Source organism: Cynocephalus volans, chromosome 8 (assembly GCF_027409185.1).
Source record: "Cynocephalus volans isolate mCynVol1 chromosome 8, mCynVol1.pri, whole genome shotgun sequence".
Taxonomy (NCBI): domain Eukaryota; kingdom Metazoa; phylum Chordata; class Mammalia; order Dermoptera; family Cynocephalidae; genus Cynocephalus; species Cynocephalus volans.
Window position 1 is genome coordinate 60,786,357 of NC_084467.1, and position 24,341 is coordinate 60,810,697.

The 24,341-nt window shown below is 36.6% G+C and overlaps 1 protein-coding gene across 1 annotated transcript; it reads left to right on the forward strand.

Moving 5' to 3' along the window:
- Positions 1-1,841: 1,841 nt before the first annotated feature.
- On the forward strand, positions 1,842-23,849 carry LOC134383886 (cystathionine gamma-lyase-like). Its single transcript, XM_063105388.1, has 13 exons — positions 1,842-1,943; positions 2,075-2,248; positions 5,308-5,389; positions 6,609-6,704; positions 8,645-8,754; positions 10,932-11,063; positions 14,558-14,615; positions 15,070-15,147; positions 16,406-16,558; positions 18,327-18,448; positions 19,744-19,796; positions 22,921-23,059; positions 23,347-23,849. Exons 2-13 carry the CDS (start codon positions 2,081-2,083, stop codon positions 23,371-23,373), a joined length of 1,218 nt encoding a protein of 405 aa, XP_062961458.1. The 5' UTR covers positions 1,842-1,943; positions 2,075-2,080; the 3' UTR covers positions 23,374-23,849.
- The last annotated feature ends 492 nt before the right edge of the window (positions 23,850-24,341 follow it).

Here is a 24,341-nt window from a genome sequence, read left to right on the forward strand (position 1 = left end):
AAAAAGCGTAAGCATGACGTATACATTGCTTTTTACCTTGCTTTGCTGTCTTAGAAATTAGAGATCATGACATACCAGTGCACATCAGTTCTTCTTTCTTATTGGTTATAGTGTAGCCATAACAGAGCTCTACCATAAATGGCTGACCAGTCTCCAAGAGATGGGTAATTAAGCTATTTTCATTATTTTCCTATTCAAAGTAGCAAAAAGACGTAAAATGAACATCCACGCTCATCTTTGCACACATGTAGGAATACACGTGAAGGATAAATCAAGTGACATTTCCTACAAGTGAAATTGTTGAGTCATAGGAAGAGGTATTTCATATCCTTGATAGGTAATACTCAGCTGCCATCTAATAATGTTTCTTCAGTTTATGAGAATAAAATGCCTAATTTACAGCATCTATGTTGGTACATTTTTAAAAGGATGCTTTGTTCTAGTAACACCAAATAAAATGTCCATATGAGTTTTTATCCAACTCTGCGTTTGTAAACAATTATTAGGAGGTAAAATTAACAGGGACTGTTTCAGACCCTCCTGGCCCCTAAGTACCATATCATACATATCACATAAAAATATACCCATGCATAGTTATGTATAACTGAGATGAGTTGCAGTTGACATGTTATATCTTTAAAAGAAAAATAGCTATTAAATAGATATTAATATCCATTTAGTGTTTAGGAGTCCATTCATTTTTTCCCCCATCCTTAGCAGTTTTGGTAGGCCTCTAAAATTTCCCCGGCCCTTAGGCACTGCTCCTGTAGTGCTTAATGAGTCCTTGGAGCTAACGTGAAAAGCAAATTTCCTCTTTCCATTCTCTTCACATCTTTCTTTTAAACAGTAAAATTTTAAAAGCTTGTTCTTCCTCTTTCTTAGGTGATGTAATAAAGTTTTCAGATCTTCAGCTAAAACTGTACTTTGCAGGAACAGAAATATTCCTAAATTCTCGAGTCCTAGAAAATAGTCACAATAGTAAGTAGGTCAAGTCTGTATTGTTTAGGGCACAAGGAGATTTATGTTTGTTTCAAAGGAGTGAGTGCAGGTGAGTGGTACGTTGTGACTCGGGACTGATTCTTCTGTCCTACAATGATGTTGCTGTCAATTGTGTAACAGCAAAAGCACTTTGTGTAAGGATGCGAGGCTCTAGTAAGTTTTTCAAAGCCACACCATGTTTCTCATCAAGGAGAGTTTCTCCGGGCACTTCAAAAGAAGATAATGATGCCTGAAAAGGCTCAAGCTTGAATAGCTCTTAGGCAGCTGCCAGAGTTCTGCTTAGGCATCCTCACCACAGCAGCTTCGCTATTACTTAAGAGAAACAGGACCCTCACTGTTGTTTCAATCATCGGAAGCACCGCGTCATTACAGAGCTCAGCGTACCTTAAAAGACAGGCTGCCTGTGATGAATGAGAATCCAAGTTGTAAATTTGGCGGCTTGTTACTGTTTTCGTAACTGAATCGCCACGTTGTCGCTTGCGACTTTCAGCACCGCCCTCAGGACAAAAGGGGGGGGGGCAAAGGGAGGGACAGGGGCCGCAGTAAGAGGAGGCTATTTGTGTGGTCTGTTTACAGGTTACTCGGTTTCAACAGCAAACCAGCCTTTCTTCAAATCTCGGCCAAACCTCTGGCCGGATGTCACAGAAACTCCGGCGAGGCTCACAGAAGCCAGCAAGGAAACTTCCTTACGGTCGGTACCCTGGAATTTCGCCCGCAGGGACCAACACCACGTGACCCGCGGACTCTGGATTCACCTCACTTGGAGCACCGGGAAGGGCAGTTGCGACGTCGCTCCAGGCAACGCCTCTGCTGCGAGCCAATGAGAAGCGGAGGCCGCGTCGGGGCCTTCTCTCATTGGGCCGCACTGGCTCCGCCCCGTGGTGATCGCAAGCCTCCAGGCCCTCTAAAAAGTCTCAGCCGGAGAGACGCTGTGCCTGGCTTTTGTACGCTCTCTGTCCGCTCAGTTGGCGTGCTTTAGCTCCCTTTCGTCCGATTCTTGTCTCTCCCCAACCCTGACTCCCCGGTTTCCTAGTTAATATATACCTCACTGTTTTCCTGTCTTCTTCCTTCGCAGTGCAGCATGCAGAAAAGAGACGCCTCCCCACGTGGTTTTCTGCCTAGCTTCCAACATTTCGCCACACAGGCCATCCATGAGGGCCAGGATCCGGAGCAATGGACATCCCAGGCTCTGGTGCCCCCTATCTCACTGGCCACCACGTTCAAACAACGGGCGCCCGGCCAGCACTCGGTGAGCTGGGGCTGTCTGGGGCGGTCCAGGGTTGGGCGGTAAGAGAGACGACTTATAAATTAAAAAAGGCATGCAAGTAATTTATAAAATGACTTATAAATTAGGAAGGCACCCGAAAGGATGTTTCTGCACTTTAATCCTTGCAGTACAGCTATGGTCCAGTGATTAAATTTCTTTGGATAAGCTGGACTGAAAGGAGCAGTTTGTCCAACTTTCAGTATAGTTTTGCACTGAAATTCGTATAATTTTGGCAAATGTGCAATTCAAAGCTGAGAGTCATAACTTCTTTGAATTACCTTCAGCAACAAAATTTTAAAGATAGTAAGGCTGAAAAAAATTAAGGGTGTGATAACTGGCCTAGAACCAAAATGCTTTCCAGTAGCTGTGTTAAGTTAATAGTTATTGAGTACCTACTATGTGCCAAATACATACATATATGTATGCCATGTATATTATCTGTATTGTCTCATATCTTAGCAAAATCCCTAGTCTGAACTAAATTCTCATTTTTCTGATGAAATAGCTGAGATTTAGGTTTGTTAAGTAACTAGCCTAAGACTAGTAAGTGCTGGAGCTGGGTTTCAAACTCTGCTCATAGAACCCTACTCCTAGGCTCCAGACCGCACTGTGCTGTACTCCAATAATGTTAGTAATGATTTAACCCATTGCATCATTTAAGCAGTGTTGCTTAGTGATTAAGAGCACAAGTCATACAGTCAAAGGACCTGGGTTGAATTCTGACACAACCTCTTCTGAGCTGGGTGACTTTGAGCAAGTTACTTAATCTATCCTAGCCTCAGGTTGATCCTGAATAAATGAGGATAGTAATAGTACCTACCACATAAGTTGTTGAGATGTATGTAAAACTATATGGTACCTAATAATTTCTCAATGGTAGTTTGGTATTTCGCAGTGTTCTCATTTACACTATTTCCACTTGATCCTCAAAATAACCAGTTCAGAGGGCAAGACAGGAATAATATAAAGTCGTCCCTCAGTATCACTGGGGGATTGGTTCCAGGACCCCTCTCAGATACCAAAATCCAGGGATGCCCAAGTCCCTTATATAAAATCTTCTTCTGTATACTTTAAATCATCCCTGGATTACTTATAATTCTTATTACAATGTAAATGTTATGTAAATAGTTGTTATACTATATTGTTTAGGGAATAATGACACGAAAAAAGTGTGTACATGCTCAGTACTGATGGAACCACCCATTTTTTTTCCCGAATATTTTCAATCTGCATTTGGTTAAATTCATGGATAAGGAACTGATGGATATGGAGGGCTGACTGTACTTTTTATAGAAAATGAAATGGCCCAGAGTATACATAAATGTCCTGTAAATCCTGTGAAAGAGTCCTCTTTTTTAACTATATAGTTAGCTTTCTTCCTTTTGGTGGCATACTTGATGGATCTTGAAGTATTTAAAAGTTGCTGAGGTTCAGAAGAAGTTAGTTTAATAAACTTTGTAGGTCCAAAACCTTGATTATGCTTTGAAAACCACCTCTGTGTGTTATGTAAGTTAAAGAAAATCCTTATAGACTTAGCTCTTTGATTTGTGAGGTAGAATTCTGAGGGCATTTCTACAACTGGTTTAGAATACTCCTAGCTACTGTACTTTGGAATCAAGATTTGTACACAAGTCTTCTAGGCATGCACTTTGTTCCTGGTGTAGGGTTTAGTGAATGTGGGGCTGCCCAAGCTTTGGAACTTAGTACAAAAGTTAACCATTTAGGTATGATATTAAGAATTAAGTGTTTCAGAAAGTTGGCAGGGGTGGTTAAATCCACAAGACTCTGCTTAATACCTGTAAAATCAGTTAAGAGCATTAAAGGGAAGTTGAGGTGCTGAGTGAGATCTAATTCTCCAGTTCCATTTGGAAAGCCATTAAGTGGGTGAGGTAATTTGCCACTGAACTATGATTCTTTTCCCACCACAAAGTTAAATATTTTCAGTGAATATTAACGGAAACATGGGTACCTTTATGTGGCAACGTGCATATGAATCTAAGCATTTTTTCCTGTCTGGCAGGTACAGCTGCAGGTCATGGTAAGGATGTGGTGGAGGGGAGTGGTGAAGATATCCTGCAACCCTGTAAAATATAGGGTTTGTCAAAAACAAGGAAACAAAGCACCAATGCTTTTAAAAATGATTAATATTAGTACTTGAAGCTCTTGAATCAGAAACAAGTATAAAGAGCGGTGTTGTTTTGTTATGTGTTATATGAGGCAGAAGGAGATAAATACAGGACTTTGAATCAACGTTCAAATTCTAGGTTTGAATTGTGGCCCTGACACTCCCTATGTACTATAACATTTGGCTTTTCTTTCCTCAAAGCAGGTCATGAGGATTAAATACAATGACTGGATAAATGCATCTTGTATGATGCCATGTGTATAAGGGAGCATAATGCAAATTTTAAAAAAAGTATTGTGTGGAGCTTCTTTGCTAAGAGTTACTCTCTCTTTTTTGTCACTTTTGTAAAGCCAAGGTCTGAAGTCTGAACATTTGTAAGATCTGTTCAGAGTTTCCTGTAACATGCTAAATAGAACTTGCATCACTTATTTCTTAGAAAATAAAATACAGGTTAGAATTAGCTTTACTCTGTTGGCTCACATAATTCCCTTTTCCTAATGTCTCCAGAATAATGGGTAAAGTGAATCTAATATTGCAACAATACTACTAATAAAAACTGCTATTTATGTAGTAGTTAGCATGAGCCAGGAAATATGCAGTGAACTTATATATTATCACATTTTATCCACTCAAAAATTTTGTGAGCTAGACATCTGTATTTTATTTTCATTTTACCTGTTGGCACATAGCTCCTAAGAGGTAGATACAGAATTCCAATCCAGTTTGGGTGACTTCAGAACCTCTCCACACCACTACAGCCACAACACTGTCACACTACTGTCTAATGGCAAGACATATCATGACTAAATAATAGCAAATCAGTATGATAGGATGAACCTGTAGCTATAGAGATATCTATGTTTGGACTCTGGTAAACTTAAATCTCTTAGGATGAACTCTAACTTCTCTTCTTCAGGGTTTTGAATATAGCCGTTCTGGAAATCCCACTAGGAATTGCTTGGAAAAAGCAGTGGCAGCACTGGATGGAGCTAAGTATAGTAAGTAATTTCCATTTCAAAGTTTGTAAAGTGTACAATTCATTTTTAAATGTATAGAGAAAATCATTAGAGGCACAGTCTGTAGAACTGGAGAGAAAGATTTGCTAGTTCAAAACTCTTATTTTACTAAGACATTGAATTCTTTGCCCATGGTCTCTCAGTCGGTGTATAATATGCATATGCGTCATCATCAGATGGAGATAAATATGAAGAGAAGCAGAATGTCGACATTTACTATTTAGTATTCATGTGAATACACTCTTCATCTGAAGCTATCAGTATAAATAGATTAAAATTAACTATTTTATAACACTACCTATGAGAATAACTTTCTTATACTCTGGTTCATTCACCTGATAATTTGTGCCTGACAGTGGCGACAATGGCACCAATGGACGTTTACAGTAGCCGGTAACCCTTGATAATGTGCTCGCAGATATAAGGGATTAATTCTCTGAACCTTTTTTTTTTTCTTGAAGGGAGTAGATTGCAGTTAAATCATCTTCTTGTTGTTTTTATATATATAAATGGTACTAAATAAGGGCAGAATAGTTAATAGAAAATAAGAGTCTAAGTGGCTGGCCAGTTAGCTGAGTTGGTTAGAGCAACGTGTGATAACACTAAGGGCCAGGGTTTGATCCCCATACTGGCCAGCCACCAAAAAAAAAAAAAAAAAAAAAGGGAAAGAAAATAAGGCTAAAGCTTACATCATCATTAAATTTATTAGACACATTTCAGGTCTGATTTTGAGTCTTGTTAAAATATTTGCTGAATTGCATATCCATATTATTAAGGAATAAATCATATCTTAGCTCTATTCCTCAAGTTTGAAATTCTTTCAGTATGATATTTTAGAACTGTAATTTAATTGGCAATAGACCCTTTATTTCAGATGTTTGTAAAGAGTTGTTTCCTTGAAATGTTTCAGAGAAATGTTATAACCAAGGCATAATTGATGTAACACAAAGTATCTGCTCACATCATATATTTTTAACTTTAAAGATACTTAAAAAAAAATCTTTACTTTAAAGATACTTTGTTCTTGAAGGAGAAAGGGAGATTTTGTAATGGTGTTAATCAGGGGACCTCTGGTGACTCAGCAATGAAGGCTGTCCTATCAGCAGAAAGGGGACATAAAGTAATGCATGTAGATACTGTAGGTGTTTTTTAAGTTATAGATCTGACTTTTTGGCTTACTGTAACTTGATTTTTATTTTAGATTTGGCTTTTGCTTCGGGTTTAGCAGCCACTGTGACTATTACCCATCTTTTAAAAGCAGGGGACCACATTATTTGTATGGATGATGTATATGGAGGTAGGTGACCCCTCTTATTCATACCATGTCAACTGGTATTTTAAAGTTAGTAATGTGAGCCCTGAATTATATTAACAATGTTGCCACTATTATTGATTATTTATTATCTTTTAAAGGTGTGATGGGCACTTCCATGCTGGCTCAGACTTGGCAAAGGAGAAGCATAAACACTTAGGGTCCATGCTCTGGCACTGTTTATAAGAAAGACTGTTTAATAAGAATTTTATTTAAGCTGCTGGAATGAGGATGTAGGACTTGATCAACTTTCATACATATCCTGGTCTAGAGAAAATAATGTTTAGAGAGAATGTGTTCTAGTGTAATTTAAAATTTTTACCTGCAATGAAGATGAACCTCTCAAAGAGCTGAAAACCCTAATCCATCTCTCCCCTCTTTTATGTTTCTTTTGGAAACTTTTGAAAATCTTTTGAAAGCTATGGACACTTTCCCTCCAGCAATTGTTCTTAAGACTACATCCAGTACTTAGCATTTTAATTTTAGGGGTCTCACAGATTGACTCCTTGAAGCCCATCCATGGATCCAAATTTAAGAACTTCCATTCCAAAGAGTTTAAATGCTATTTAAAGTGGTGAGTGGGGAGTAGACAGGCTTGCCTTCATCTTTAAGCAAGACTGATCTTTGTGTTCAAAACAACAGCAAAGAATTTTGTAAAATGTGCATATATATTTCAAATGCTTCCAAATAATTAAAATGTGACTTCTAGAATATTATTATCATTTTATCTATCTCCAGTCTGAATAAAAAGTTAAATCTCTGAGTTCCTTGAAGGAAGGGACTCACTCTTAGTAATAATTTTACCCTTCAGAAATTTGCAGAGTGCTTTGTATTTTATCTTAGGTCCTTATTATAGTTTATTGAATTGAAATTATAGAAACCTGAAAACTTCGATTACTTTTATAATGCGCTATAAAACCCTCCTGACAAACATAGGTACAAAATCCTGAGAACTGTTGTTGATTTTTAATAATTCTTGGCATTCTTTTTCAGTCTTATATTACCTAGAGTCAGTCTCTATAACATCAAAAATCAGTTTACCTTTGATCGCAGAGTATTTTTCTTGTTGACTATCAGTAATAGCAATTTTTCACTTAAATTTGCATATGTAAAAATCAAATCTGAAACAGTGTTTATAAAAGAAATTATTCTAAGTTGAATGATTAATCTCCTTTTACTTAAAAATCTAGTAGTTTGGGCCGGCCCTGTGGCTCACTCGGGAGAGTGCGGTGCTGGTGGCGCCAATCGGATCCTATATAGGGATGGTTGGTGCGCTCACTGGCTGAGCGTGGTGCAGACCACACCTTGCCAAGGGTTGCGATCCCCTTACTGGTCAAAAAAAAAAAAAAAAAAAAAAAAAATCTAGTAGTTTGATTTACATTGTCTTATTTTATCTTATTAAATCTTTCAGAGGCACATAACAAAAAGATTGAGAAAGCATAAAGAATAGTAACCAATTCTATCAAAGTATAATCAGATTGAAAAGTTATAAAATAAAAGTGGCAGCAGAAAAAAAATATTGAATATTTATTGTGAACATTTTATCAACATTGGTTCATTTATTTTAGATTTGAGTACTAGAAAGAAATTTTTAAAAAAGATATTGATGTTTCAGGGAGCATGCCACTTAATGTTGAAAAATAAAAATTGGATGTTTTGAGAAACATTTTCTGCTTCATGCCACTTCTTGTGGATGTTAAGTGTGTTTTATGTTTTCCTCTTGATCCTTTCACTTAAAGTCCAAATCTTATTATTCTTTCCTATGTTGGATGGCCAAACTATTTAACCTAACTAGAATTGCTTTTAGTTGCATTTTTACTGATGATTGAGAATTCCTTGTATTTTTAAAGTGTTTATATGTATAAGGAATGAACATTTCTTAATACAATGTTCTTTCCATTTTATCTGATTCTCTTCTGCCTCAGGTACGAACGTGTACTTCAGGAAGGTGGCAGCTGAATTTGGATTAAAGATTTCTTTTGTTGATTGTTCCAAAACCAAGTTGCTAGAGGCAGCAATTACACCAGAAACCAAGGTAACTCAGTTAGTTTTCAATTTTGTCCATTTTTGCTATGATGTTTGTTTTTATTATTTCTGTTTACTAAAGAGTAAACAAATTTTACTGAAGTAACAAATTTTATCTGAGTAACAAATTTTAATGAAGCTGTTAGGAACATCAGCAAGATTAGGATAGGCCTGGTATCTCTATTGTATTATAGCATAATGGTCAGGTACACGAATTCTGGAGAGGACTTCAAATTCTAATTCTGTATGATAGTTGTTATGTTATCTTGGGCAAATTGTTTTACCAAAGTCTCAATTTCTTCATTTGCAAAATGAGGATAATTATACCTGCTTTAAAGAAAGGTGGTTGTGAGAATTAAATGAGATAATAAATATGAAATGCTTAATACGATACCTAAATACACGGTTAATTGTTAAAAAAATGTCTGTGCAAGAACACACAATTCTTAATTGCATTATTAAAAGCTAATATTGGTAACAGAAGTCATCACAGAGATTGGATTATAGAAAAGGAAGCTTGCCAAACCCCAAAATGCTGCACACAGTGGCTTTCTCAGGGCTCTAAGGGATACTGCTGCAAGTAATAGAAGTAGAGAATGGGCCACAAGCAGTCTTTATCCTCTATCAGCCTGGGAAGCTTGCATGCTGCCAGAAGGTGTTTTGTGCCTGAGTGAATGGCATATGTGATATTCTTTCTTGGAACCTCATTTAAATTCTGCATGGGTAAAAGAAGGATTAGTGTCTTTTATAAGTCAGCCTTTTCCAACTTTTTGCTAATGATTAAAAGGTTAGAATTGTACCCAAGATTATGCTGCAGTGAATGCTAAAAAATGAAAATCTTTTCTCCTACAAATAATTACTTTGCTGATTAACACAGGGGTGAGCTTTTGGTGATTAAGGTTTGTTTTCAAAGAAACTTGTTTATCTTACATGGGAGAGAAGACCTTAAAATAGCTGGTTTGAGTCTTTTGAAGGGAGGAAAGCAAATTGTAAGTATGTTAAGTCTTGTCAACAGAACTTGATATAGTGGCTTTTTACTGACTTGAATGAATATATTTCTCTCCCTGAAATATCAGGCTTGTCATTTAAAGTAGAATTTTTAAGTCCATGTAAAACATACTTTATATTTATCTACTTATTTAAAATTTTTATTTAAATTTTTTGTAAGTAGGAATAATACATTCTTACACAGAAATTATTTTTATAGATTCTTTAAATAATTAAAGATTTTTGTAGAATATGTATTATTTTAACCACCTTATCTTTTCTGTAGTAAAACTCTAGAGTAGGAAGAATATTAAACCAGATTTCTTGCCCCATTTAAGTAATAAGTAATTTTTAAAAAGAATCACTAGTCCTTTTAAAAATAAAGTTCCCCTGTACTGGACAGCCATCAAAAAATAAATAAATAAATAAATAAAAATATGTAAATAAATAAATCTGTAGATAATGTATTTCAGTACAGTGGTATCTTGTTCAACAAACAGAATTTTCTTCTTTTCTTTGGACTTTTCAACTATCGAGCATCCTTGTGTGCCTGAATTGTGATGAATTTTGGGATATACAGAGACCTATCATATTGTCTCTTTCTTAAGTAAGCCATAACCAGGTTTTCTGCTGTGAGCATCACTTCTCTCCCTCAGTCTAAAGCCCATGCTTTCTTCAAGTTCTAGGTATTATTTTATATTTTCTAGAGCATCTGATATTATTTAAATTGATATAAAAGGCATTTTTGGCCTTTTATATCATAGGGATAATTCTTTTTAATGAAAATTCTGGGATGTATTCTTACACAATCTGTTATTTATCTTTGAGAACAAAATTTCCAAACACTGAACTATGTCTTTGGAATACATCCTCTTTTCTATGGAAAAATAATTACAAGAATTAACTTTAGCACTCTTTTGCTTTTAAGTACATTGTCTCATTTGATCCTTACATCAACTCTATAAGATAAATATTACCAACACCATTATACAGAGGAAGCATTTGAGGAATATGAAAGGTAAGTTACTTAGCTTTCTTAGAAATTTGTAGGAGAGGCTAGGATTCAGATTTGGACCTTCCAACCTTGTCGTCCATGCATTTCCATTATGTAATGTAGCCTTCCAGATTGTTACCACATATGAGATGTAAGTTTGTGAAGTAAATTTTTACAAACTATTGTTATTTACTGAATTATTTTAGCTTGTTTGGACTGAAACCCCCACAAATCCTTGCTTGAAGATGATTGACATTGAGGCCTGTGCACATACTGTCCATAAACACGGAGATATTATTTTGGTTGTGGATAACACTTTTATGTCAGCATATTTCCAGGTAAATGAAAATAAGCTTTTTTTTGTCAGGATTAGTAGACCACACAGATATTTGTAATTAGGAAAGGAAAGATTTGTTTACATTACAGTCATGATCAAACTCAAGAAATCTAATCTTAATTATTGATTAGACAAAGAACTAAATTTGGATCTTTTCTACCATGAGTTAATGTCTTTTCAAACCTATGTTAGTATCTTGTATGGTACATTGTGGTTTTTAACTGTTGTCTCAATTAGAGCTTTCAAGTTCTCCTAGGATGTGTAAAATCTCTGAAGAGATGGCCTTATGTGATTGTTATCTGCCAATGCCTTACACATAGTAGGGACTTCAATCTTTATGTGCTGGTTAAAAAGCAGTCATATGATTTTTCAGTCACTCTTATGTATTTTTATATATATTATAGGTTACCTTTTATTACCTGGCTAACCTATAATATTCATAAAACTTTTTAATATATGTAAAACTTTTTTAACTGGCTAACCTTTCGAGTAAAAGAAAAAGCTATACTCAATAACATTTCGGTATGACACACATAGTATTTCTCCATTTCTCTTCTTTCTTTCTAGTTTTTCTTCCCTCAGCACCCCATAGACTATTCCTAGCCCTCTGCTTCTTTAACTAATTGGTATTATGATTTCTACTTCATATGTTTTACATTATAGCTTTAATTATGAGGGTACTTCAGAAAGTTCATGGAAAGACTCATATTATCTTTTAATTCTATATTTTCATGAGCTTTTTGAAGTATCCACATATTTATAGTGCTCCTTTCTTAGTCTGTTTGGGCTGCTATAGTAAAATATCCTCAAGTGGGTAGCTTATAACAGAAATTTATTTTTCACAGTTTTGGAGACTGGGAAGTCTGAGATCAAGGTGCCAGCAGATTTGGTGTCTGGTGAGAGTCTGATTTCTGATTCATAGCACCTTCTCATTGTGTCCTCACGTGGTGGAAGGCAGCTCTCTGGGCCTCTTTTATAAGGGCACTAATCCCGTTCATGAGAACTGTGCCGTCATGACCTAATCACCTCTCAAAAGTCCCCACTACCTAATACCATCCCATTGGTGATTAGGTTTCAACATAGGAATTTGCAGGGGACACGAACATTCAGACCATAGCAGCTTCCTTTAACCTGTCTCTTTTCCTACCTATACCTCTGTACTTATCTCCCCTAGAGTCCAACACTTCCATACATCCTCCATTCCTTTCCTTTCATGTCCATTTTTTCTAGGTTCTTCCTCTTTTTTTCTCCTTTTCGTAGATCGTCTTGTGATCTCTTCATAGTTGACTTGTTGTCTGCCTGTTTCCCACGTGTTCTCCCTCCATTACCTCTGAGTAACCTAACTCTGTTTCCCTTCTTTGTTAAAAGCTACCTTTTTCTTGCTCTTTTCTGCCTACTTGTACCTTGTCATACTTGGTACACTTCCTGTAATTCATTTTTATTCCACAAGGTTCCTGAAACCTAGCTCATTTTCTCAGCTCTTCAATTAGGCAGATATTTACAAGTCCAATTGTTTACCTTGTTTATATTCACCTCATTCTGTTATGGTTCCCTGAAGTTGACCTAGGCTGCTGCCTCCATGTGACTGGCCAACTCCCTGGGCAGTTTGGATAAACCTGTTCTTCACCTCCTGCCATTTTATTCGAAGACATTACCGTGTTTTATTTTCCTTTCATGAAACACACTTCCTGGCTATATTGCGTTCAGAGAGCTTCATGGTCCATCTACCTTTGCCTCATGATATATCCTTGGCTTCTGCTTGTATCAGGTAAAGCAGTCTGTTTCCAAACGAAAATCTCTTGGCACAATCTGTTGACCCAAGTGATTTTCATTCTTGGCTTCTTTTTCCCACCTTCTTAACTCATATGCCACATACATTAGGCTAGTTAATATAGCATAGGATCACGTTAGGTGAGTCACAGTGAGTCCTGTGTATTCCCAAAAAGATTGCATGAATTTTTTAGCCTGGCTCTGCCCAGGTTACTCATCAGGCCTGGCCCTCTTTCTCCTATTACCGTCGTTAAATAGCTCCAGTTTTTCTACCTTTCTGTAGCCCACATGACGTTCCTCATGCTGAGGGTTGAGATTTGCTTCATTTCAACTTGGGTTCATCCCAGTTGAATTAATCAGAATTGTATCACCCCTTGGCAGCCACATATATTGGCTCCACAAAGCCATCTCCTCCTGAAAATGTCCTCTCATTGTCTTACCCTCATGAAAACTGAAAATGTTCTCCTTCTTCCCTGGCTTTTGTCTTCTGGATCTTCTGTAAGTCTCACAAAAGGAATAATGGACATATCGGCACAGAATTTCAGAGAGTGCCTCAGGAGTCAGGTAGTCTGGGTATGAGTCCTGGCTCTACCTGCTTTTTAATCTGAGTGATCTATCTCATTTTTCTTGATTCCTTTTCCTCAGCTGTACGAGATCCATCAATTATTAATTTTATTGAGTTAGGTAAATTATTTTGTACTGTGCTTCTGCGAGTTATGTAAAACATTTAGCATGGTTCTTGGCACATGTGTGATCCACTGCTGTTACTTATTGGTTTTTATTTTTCCTTCTTGTTTGACCATAGAGGTTGCAGACTGTTAGCACTGAAAGAGACCTTAAAGACCTTCTTTGACCCTCTCACTGTAGAGATGAGCAAACACATACGTAAAGAGTGCTTTTAGGCAATACCTTACTTAAATCATTCTATTTTTGAAAAACACTAAATGAAAAGGTCTTATATCCAGTTACACTAATATTTTCCAAAGACTGAACAATTCTGGTGAGGTCAAAACACACACTCTTCTATGTTAAAATGTAAATGGAAAGATATTGATAATATACTGTTAAGTGGATAAGTTGATTATAACTTTAACTTTCACTGAAAACAAAGACATTTTTACGACTGAAGGACTAATTTACAGGAAAATTCATGGGAGAAAACGATCCAAATGAGTTTCTTTATAAGTGACTTTATCCTTGGCAAAACTAGTATAATAAAAGTCAAGATCATGACAAACCAATTGTGAATAATCACAGCATACTTCATAAGATTTAAGTGATTAAAAATCTAAGCAGATTAGTTTACATTTACTTGACATAAAAGTTGCTGAAAGTTTTTCAACTATTTTATGTTTCTAATGAGTCATAAAATGCCAGTGTCTCTGCTGTAGGTAGTAAATTTAGCGGCTGGTTAGCAACTGCTACAAAGAAACAAGTTCAGGAGACCTATTGGCCTGAGTTCATATGCTATTTCCATGAAACTTGTGCCTTCAGATTGAATACTGGGTCCAATACTTCATATTCTTATTTGGTGAGAGGAAGGCCTTTAAAGGCAAGATAATATCAGAGATCACAGAAAACTTTAAGATGTACGTATTTTTTGCAAAGTTTGTATTGATTAGAATGGGAATGGAATTTAAAATTCCAAATAGGCTAGTAATGAAGCATATTTTTACATGATTTCTCATTTAAAATTAAAAAAAAAACAACTTTTGTTTCTTTCAGCGGCCTTTAGCTCTGGGAGCTGATATTTGTATGTATTCCGCAACAAAATACATGAATGGTAAGATATGCACAGTCTACGCTTTGAATGTTTGATGGATAAATGAAAATAGCATAGGGTTTGACATTTTGATCTTTTTTCTTCTAGTATTAGTTAGGTTTTTTTCTGTAACTCATGTAGTAAAAAAAGTAAAAAAATTATACTTCAATTAAATATGGGATTTCATTTATAGTAGACAAAACTGTGCTCATGATATATGAGGATTAAAATTTACTATAAAAGATTGCTTTTATCCTGCTGACTGCTTAAAAGAAATATTTAGTTTTTATGTAATTTTTATTTTATTGTTCTTGGTATAGCTTTTGCTACTGTCCAGTTGAATAAAGTTTAGTTAAACTTACTTAATAGGGCCTTTTCTCTGAGTGTTTTTTGAGTGAAAGTTACATTTTAGAAATTATAAAATGAAGAATAAACACAAATTGTTTTTAACTTAAATGTTTTTATTTTGTTTTAGGTCACAGTGATGTTGTAATGGGCTTAGTGTCTGTTAATTCTGAAAGCCTCCATACTAGGCTTCGTTTCTTGCAAAACTGTAAGTATTAACAAGTCTGGATTCTCTCTTATGGACTCAGTGACTATATTTGATATTGCATTTCCACTAAATGTTGTGAAGTGATAGCATTCTAATAATTTATGAAGAAATGAGAAATATAGGGGGAAATTCTGATTTGTAGAGGAAAGAAGAAAAATCGAGTTATAAAAATATTAGTTATACCGTAGCAGGGCTTTACGACATGACACAAGTAGTAATCATATCCATGTTCATTTAAATCATAATTTGGTAAAGCCCAAGTGAATTTTTAGTTTTAAGAATTAATGGATTTTTTCTTTTTTAAAAATATATTTGAATGAGGGTTTTTGTATACTGTACCTTTTATATCTGGAATGGTGGTTAATTTCAAATAGCATTTAAGATATAAAGTTACATTTTTCAAGAGATGTCTGAACATCATTTTCTGTTCATATTGTTTATTTTATTTCAAATATGGATGAAGATTTAACCATTGCCATTTGACAGATAAGATGCAAACATGATTAGGATTAAAAATGTTCTTCTAGAGGCCGAACCCGTGGCTCACTCGGGAAAGTACGGTGCTGGGAGCGCCAAGGCCGCAGGTTTGGATCCTATATAGGGATGGCCGGTGCACTCACTGGCTGAGCATGGTGCAGGCGACACTAAGCCAAGGGTTCCGATCCCCTTACCGGTCACAAAAAAAAAAAAAATGTTCTTCTAGGAAATAGGTATTATAGTAACAGAAGTGGGCACTGAAGAGGGAAACCAAAGCTTATTGCTTGATAAACGTCCTTTCATTTATAAAAAGTAGGAATGAGGTGTGTATCCTAGAGGCATGAGAAATCTCAGGCACTTTACACAAAAGCTAAATAAAATGTTGGTGGAATATTCAGTAATAATAGGAGTTGACCTGCTATTTTTCTCTGTATATTGTAGTACTTTTTCAAAGGAATGCAGGGTTAAACTATACGCAGTTTGTCATTTCATTGAAATTATAGAAAGGACTATTCACGTCATTGTATTTTTACTTTGTTTTCAGGACATTTATTTCTCCTCTGTTTTTAAAGCACATTTCTCCTCTGTTTTTAAAACACATTTAAAGCATATTTTATGCTTCATTTCATGCTTCTAATTTGATATATTCATTTCCCCTCTAAAACTCAAACATTGAGCTTTGTATCTAGCATCTCAGAGTCAATATAATGAAAAAGAGAGGACAGAATTTTCTGGGCCTCACTCTGCCTTCAAACTAACCCAAGTTGTGTTCATTTTGCAGCTCTTGGAACAGTTCCATCTCCTATTGACTGTTACCTCTGCAATCGAGGTCTGAAGACTCTACAGGTCCGAATGGAGAAGCATTTCAAAAATGGAATGGCAGTTGCCCAGTTCCTGGAATCTCACCCTCGGGTAGAAAAGGTTATTTATCCTGGTATGTTAATATCTAAGCAGATATGCTTATAGTAGGATTTTAAGGGTGTCTGGCTATGACAAAACTACTGCAAGGCTCGGAATCCTCACAGTGCAAATTGTCTAGCTCTTAATCCTGTTCATGACTCCAGTAGTAAAGCCAGGTGATCATGCTAGTTGTTGCGGCTTTTACCTGCCAGTAATCCTGCACCAACTGGGACGATGGTTGAGCTAGGGCTGGGTCTGGAGCTCCCAGACCCCTCAAACCCTTTCACAGACTGGGTCACAAACCCTTCACACGCCAGGCTCGGTCACCAGACCCCTCCATGCCAGGCTGGGTCACCCGACCACTTCACACAGGTCTATGAGCTAGGGAACTGGCCACACGGTCCTTGGAAGCTGAAGGTCTGGAAAAACATGGCCACACAGGGTGGGCACCCAAGGCAGTAAACACCAGCCAAAGTGGTGCCGTGCGGGCACACTCACTCCACCCACAAACACAGTGCTGACTGAACCACCCTGAAACGGCTCCCAGGTGAGGGGAGCCTGACCAAATTGTTCCATTTTCCCAACAAAGGGTTATCCTGAGTATCCTGTTTATCTGTAAGTTAAGTGCTTTCATATACTTTTTATTACTGAACACTGCTGTGTGTCAGGCTCTGTGGTGGGTCTGGTGGAAAGAAGGTATTCATGGTCGCTGGCCTGTGTTGCCTGTAGTCTCGTGGAGGCTTGGGTGTCAGGAAACGAGTCCCATAAATTTGATGTTCCTGTGATGGTCTTCAGCTTGAAGGCTTCTGTATACCTATTCTAAATTGCAAGATTGTACTTTTCAGTTGATTTGTTTATAATCTTATCAGTCTGCTATTCAGCATTAGCTCTAACTTTAATCTGTGAGAGGTGTGTCCTGAGTTGAGACTTGATACTTAGGTGCCAGAATTTTCCTGAAGCTCTTACTTCCTTTTTGAATCCCAGCATCTAGAAATGCTCATGTGGAATTCACAGTCTTCATGTTAGTCTTTGAATTTATTTTACCAGTCTTTTAAACTGTGGTGGTCTTAAGTAGTTTTTTTAAAGATCCTTTTGAGGTATCTTCCCATGTAGTGCTGGAGAATTAAGACTGGCCCCATTCCGCAAAGAATTTAGATAAACCAAGGCAGAAATATATATGAGATTAGATGCCCTGTATGTAGTCAAGGTAAAGAGTTGTTGACTGTTGTATGTCCTGAATGGAGGGAGGGAGAAGAGTTTTGAGCAGTGCTTTGAAGAATAATTAGCATTTGTTTAAAGAGTATGGACAAGGCATTTTATTTTTTGTTTGTTTTTAGATTTATTTCAACAAATGCTTATTAATTGCCAACTCTGGGCCAGGCTTTGTACTAGGAACTGGGATTCAATTATATATTAACAAAAGAAGTGGATTAGCCCTCATAGAGGTAGTCTTGTAGATAAGACAGATGTTAAGCAAGAAATTACAGAGGAGTATAATTAACAATGGGGAGAGGGGACACCAAAGAGAATATTCCAGGTTAAAGGGACAGCATGTGCACAGGTCCTGAAATGAAAGGGAATGACAAGCTGGTGTGGCTAGAGCATGGAGAGAATAGAAACAATGAGTCAGTATGAAGCTGGAGATAGACAGGGGCCAGAAACAGTAGTCAGATATGAACGTGGCGTAAAACTCATTATTAGGTTTATTTGCAGTTTCCTTAAGTTAATAGTAAAATTTTTTCCCCCCAAAATGACATGTTTTTTCTCTAAAATAAGACTTTTATTATACCTTATGATTACAGGACTGCCCTCTCATCCACAGCATGAGTTGGCAAAGCGTCAGTGCACAGGTTGCCCAGGGATGGTCGCTTTTTATGTTAAGGGCACTCTTCAGCATGCTGAGACTTTCCTCAAGAACCTGAAGGTAAACTTTCAAAATAGGTTTTGAAATTGTAGAGGTAAGACCTATTTATAGCAGTTCATAATCTCTCACTTCCTCCCAACCCAGATAATGTTTCTGTACCTGTAGGTCACACCTGTAAACCTCTTTGTCACGAAATGACTAACCAATGGCACAGTAGTGGACATCTGAATATGTTCATTGACTTAACTCTCCACACATTACTGTCAGTTTGAGAGGGACAGAATGTTCTAATGCATTGGTTTCCAAATTTATTTAGAAGTGAACCCCTTTTTCAAATGAAGTATTATGTTAAACCTCAAAGTTGTGTGCAGTTAGTGCATAGCACAAAGGCTGTTCTGAAATCTATCCTATGAATGTCTTCCAAACCCTGTACCTCCAAGGCTGCATTTGCCTGGGTTGAGGGAAGGGAATGCTTTTGTCTAATTTTCACAAAGGCAGGAGGCTTTCAGGGGTCCTGAGCGAGAGGCCTATGGAACTCCACATACTGGGCTTACCACTGAGCTCATGTAGTAGCCTTTGAAGTTTAAATGCTTTATAGATCTAATGAATAGAATGCTGCCAGATTAGTCAAAGCCCTCCTGTGTCTCAAATTTGTCCACTTTTAAAATCAGAAAGTTAGTAATATACATCTGATTTGATACAGTTATGAGTAATTTTTAAAACATTAGTAAAATTCTATGACACTCTAATATTATGAAAACAGGTTTTTTTGTTTGTTTGTTTGTTTGTTTTTGCTCCAGGAGGGAGTTAAATGGGTTTATTGATTTAATAAGTGATGCATATTAGCAAGTAACTATGTATAACTTGGTAGACATTTAGAGATTTTTATTTAAAGTATAACCACAGAGCTAGGTCTTAAATGTAATAATTTTGATGTTTTAGAGCTCATGTTAAGTATTACTTAAGTATAGGGCCAAATTAGGAAGACATAGGAGATTCTCTTTGATCAGCTTTTAATTTTTTTTTTCTTTTTTGGTGGCTGGTTGGTATAGGAGGGTTGAACCCTGAACATTAGCATTATCAGCATCATGCTCTAACCAACTGAGCTAACTGGCCAGCCCCCAGCTTTTAATTTTTTAAGAGTTTAAAAATAATATGTCTAATTAGTGAAATTGTTTTTACAGACTTTATTCTCATTTTTTTCTTTGAGTGTTTTGCTTAATAATTTAGTTCCTTCATAATTACCACCAATCTCCATCCCCTGTGCCAGGGCCATTTTATTAAAAAGTTTTATTTTTAGAATTTAGTATTTTTATTTTACTGGAAGATCTAAACTTATGTTTTCGTTGCTATAGTTATTTACTCTGGCTGAGAGTTTGGGAGGATTTGAAAGTCTTGCTGAGCTTCCGTAAGTATATTTCTGTTTTGCTTAGTATTTTAAATTTGATGTTGGCTTTAATGACTATTTGTAAAAGGAGTATGATAAAATCAATAATAATTCAAGATATTTAACAGTAAGAATAGCATGGCATTTACTGATTAGAATGGACTGTTACCCAATCAGGATGGAGACTGATAAAATTGAATGATGGGCTACTTATCAGTGAGCTGTGTCCTTTAGGTGTTTCTTTACCTGTTCTGCCTACAGAAGATTCCAGCAGTAATTGTTTTCTAGGGTCTCTGACCTCTAACTCAGGGCCTGACTTGGCCTTGGAAGAAAGGTTGCAGACTTTGTACTGGAAAAGATGTTTTCAAGGCTCCTTGGGAAATAGAGAATATGTCTGATGAAACTCCTCCACCCCCTGGTTTGTTGGAGAAGAGCCCTACTAGATACTGTCAAATCCATTTATTTTCTTTTCTCTGTGGGGTAAACCTTTAATGGCTCCATGTCACCTGCAAGATAAATCCAGGCCCTTCACTATCTGACCCAATCAATTTGTCTAATTTTTCAAAGCATCAGAGGGTATTAGAAGAGGAAGCAGCCTAAGATCATTCAGTCCAAAGGCTTATTTTATAGACAAGGAAACAAAGTTCTAGAATGGTTAGTTGATTTACTCAATTGTCACACATGAATGTTACCAACTTTACTCTTGAGACTTTGCATCAGAAGTAGTGAGAGGAGGTAAAAGGAGCCTAGATGTAGATTTGATACCTGCTTCCCCCAATTACTTAACCATTAAGCTTCAAATCTTTCCATCCATAAAATGGGATTAATAATTAAAGTAATGATTATCATTTATTGATTACCTGTCCCACCAAGCATTCCTGAGCTATATCTTGCCTTTATTGTATGAAGCTGTGACCACATATTATAATTATTGCAGGGGTAAGTCTACAATATTACCTTAATTTTCAGCTGTACCAAATGCACGTGGTGTGTTTCTGTGTTCTAATTTTTATAAACATTTATGGAATAACTATGTACTAGAAGCATTGTGTTGAGGTATATCAGGGATTTCTAAAATCTAGGCATATTTCCTGCCTTCTCATAGTAGTTTGCAGTTATGGGGAATGTCAGGCAGTCTCACAAAGTTAAAAAAAAATATGATTCCTAAATAATGATTTGAAATAATTCATGTAACACAGATAGCTTTTTGTTAGTTTTTCAAGAAGAAGTCTGCTAGTAAGTCTGCATGCACAAGAGGGCACACTCAACATGTGAGTTGGGTTTATTTCTCATAGTAATGAAATGTATCTTACTTTAAGTCTCTCTTCTTAAAAATAGACCTCTTCTGATTTAGTTAGGAATATAGTTTAAAGTTGCCTTGTCCTTAGGCTGTAACCCTGATGCCAGTGAAATGAGTGAATTTAGATCACGGCTTGTCTATTCTATCAAACCTTCATTCTGTGTCTCCCTCCTATGCTGCAACTAGTGCAGCATTGCAATGAGGAAGGGAGGAAGTGGAGCCAACATGTGCTGGGTTAGTCTCCCAGCCTAACAACATGTATTAACTCTGTGACCTTAGAAAGATTACTTATCCTCTTTCTCAATTTCCTCAATTGTAAAATGTGGATAACACTGTACCTAGCTCTTAGGATTGTTGTGAAAACACAGGAAAAAAAATCCCTAAGCTAATTCCTTGGTTCATACTAAGTACCCAAGAAGTGTTAATTGCTACTATGAAGTATTGTTTTTTACTGGGCATCTTCTACATTCCAGGTACTTGTAAGTATGCTTTACATATATGTTCCTTCAATTAATGCCTGTGACAAACTTTTAAGATAGGTTTTGTATCCAATTTTTTTAAAAAATGAATTAATGCACATAAATCACCCAGTAGAGTACCTGCCTCATGGTAAGCACACAGTGGATGCTATTATTTCAGATAAGGAAATGGTCACTGAGGACAGGTAACCAACTTTTCAAGGCCACACAGCCAGTATATGGAGGGGCTAAGCTTCATACCCAATTCTATTAGTCTCTGAAGACAAAGTTCTTGTTTTTCCATGTGTACTCTCTTTTAAGGAATTAAGAGCTTGCCAGGGCAGAACATTTTAAGGATGATGTTTGTGTGCTGTAAAAACTTCGTTAGAGCAATAGAAGAAGTTACCCAGTTACTCAGACCACAGCTGAGATTTTCTTTCCATGGTCCTGAAATGAGACAGGAGAAAGCAGGTGGGCTCTGATTTTGCTGGTGGTGCACAGGGGAAGGAAAGGTGTTGGTGGCAGCATCCTTATTTGGGTTAGGTAAGACTATACATCTCTCCTCCATTATGCCTCAGCCCGCAGAGATTTCTCCCTCCTCCAACCTCTGGCAGTCCTTTTGTCCAAATTTATTTGGCATTCGCTGTAAACTATTCTGTTTTGTGAATTGTCATAGTCTTTAGCTCCTGCTTTGTTATCTAGGTTAAAGAAAATACCTTATTCTTTTTGGTTTCCCAATTCTTACTATAGTACCTGAAACATAATAGGTGCTTTACCTTTCTTTACACATGTTGTTGATGATGACAAGTTGCTAGATAGTTTGGAAAATCCGTCAAGGTCTCTATGTCATGGGTTATATGCTGGAATTACTGATGCTCAGTGGTTGCTACTGGTGGTCTTAGGTTGTCTTTCTCTGATCTGCCTCAGAAGGCCCAGTTCCAGATTGATCTGTTGATCCAGAGGGAAGTAATTCTGTCAGGCTCTTGGCCCAAGAGGCCTGTTATAAGTAGCTGTCCAGCAGGTTGGTTATGGTGTATATGACTTCTGGCCAAAGCTTCATTCAGGCAGGTGTTCAAATCCACGTGCTGGAAGCTATGCTTTTCCCTCCAGCATGCGGGTGCTTGACAGGTGCCTTCAGTGACTGGATTGAGTATTCCTTACAGTGGTATAAACAAGATAAGAAAATACTGGTTTTCACTTAAAATCATGACTAGAAGAGATAAGCTTCATAATTTTTCATTTTTTTTACCTGTGAAAAATTATAGAGATATGAAAAATTTGATACTTGGAGCAGAAAAAATATGAAGGTAATTGCAACTTGTGAGACAGAAATATGCCTCCACTGACACAATATAGGGATCAAAAATTTGCTTGCATCTTCTTCCAGGGCAATCATGACTCACGCATCAGTGCCTAAGAATGACAGAGATGTCCTTGGAATTAGTGATACACTGATTCGACTCTCTGTGGGCTTAGAGGATGAGAAAGACCTACTGGAAGATCTAGATCAAGCTTTGAAGGCAGCAGTAAGTCTTATTATTTGTGTGCGCATGTGCGTGTGTGTGTGTGTGTGTATGTGTACATGTGTATGTTTAATCTTGGGGATGGGGTCACTGTATTTACAAAGAATGGCCTCACTGTGAACTCTAAAGGTTTTTTATCCTTTGTGCAATAGGCAAGGTGTATAAATGTGCAGAGAAGTCACTCAAAGTGCAGATTTAAAGGGTGGTAGCATTCAGAAAAGACTTCTTGAGGAGGTGAAGATTTGCCTACAGGTTTAATAACATGTTTTTCTGGTGCTCTGTTAATATAGCACTCTCCAAGTGGAAGTGGCAACTAGCGTTCCAGAACTGCAATTAGAAGCTGCTTCCTGAGATCAAATCTTCTGAATAATTGAATGGACAATTAACAAGCCTTTGTGGAATTTTCAAGTGAAAATTTTAAGGCACCTTATTACCTTTCACAACTGTAATCTAGGGATCTTCCCTGTTAAGGGCCGTTTTCTGTATATCTTACTGTAATTGACACGTCGATTATGGTGATACCTTTTTGTTAATCTGCTATACATTTGCCTCTGAAGGAGGTGGGATTTGTGCTGCTTTGGGGGATCATATTCTTTTTATTCAGACTAAGATTTATTTTGGTCATGTTTGCAATATAATGGTAATTCATTTTTGATCTTTTGTGAAGAATTTAAATTCTTTAATGAATGTTCTTAAATCAAATGTGATTTTTTTTCCTATTGTTGAAGGGATCGTATAAAGCAATGGTTTACACTTAATTACCACAAGCCAAAAATCAAATATTTGAAAGTCTACTGTGAAATTTTACTCTTTTAAGGTTATACTTATTATTTAAAAAAAAAAAAAAATCTAATTATCAAATGAATCCCATTGTGATATTCCTTTATTATGATGACATTAACCTGTATTCCTGTATTCTTTTAATTCCCAGTTACTGCTCTTAGAGTTCTCAGCCTCTTATGTTCATTTTTACAAATTCAGTTAAATAACTATTATTCCTAAATCTTAGTGTTTGTAGATTAGTTATAAATTCTATACATGGCAGGTAAAAGACCACTTTTATTCAGAGAAATACTGCTTTTTATACTGAAGTAGTAAATTTGTTGAGGCGAGTAATAGTTGAAGAGACTTTCTCCACATCATATTTTTGACACTTGCAAGAGAATGATAGATTAATCACTTGGAATTGCTAATGAATACAAACACCAAGTTAGCAGATTAAACAGTTAAGTTGCTAAGTGACCTTAGCTCATCTATATTGCATATGAGAAATAAATATTTTATT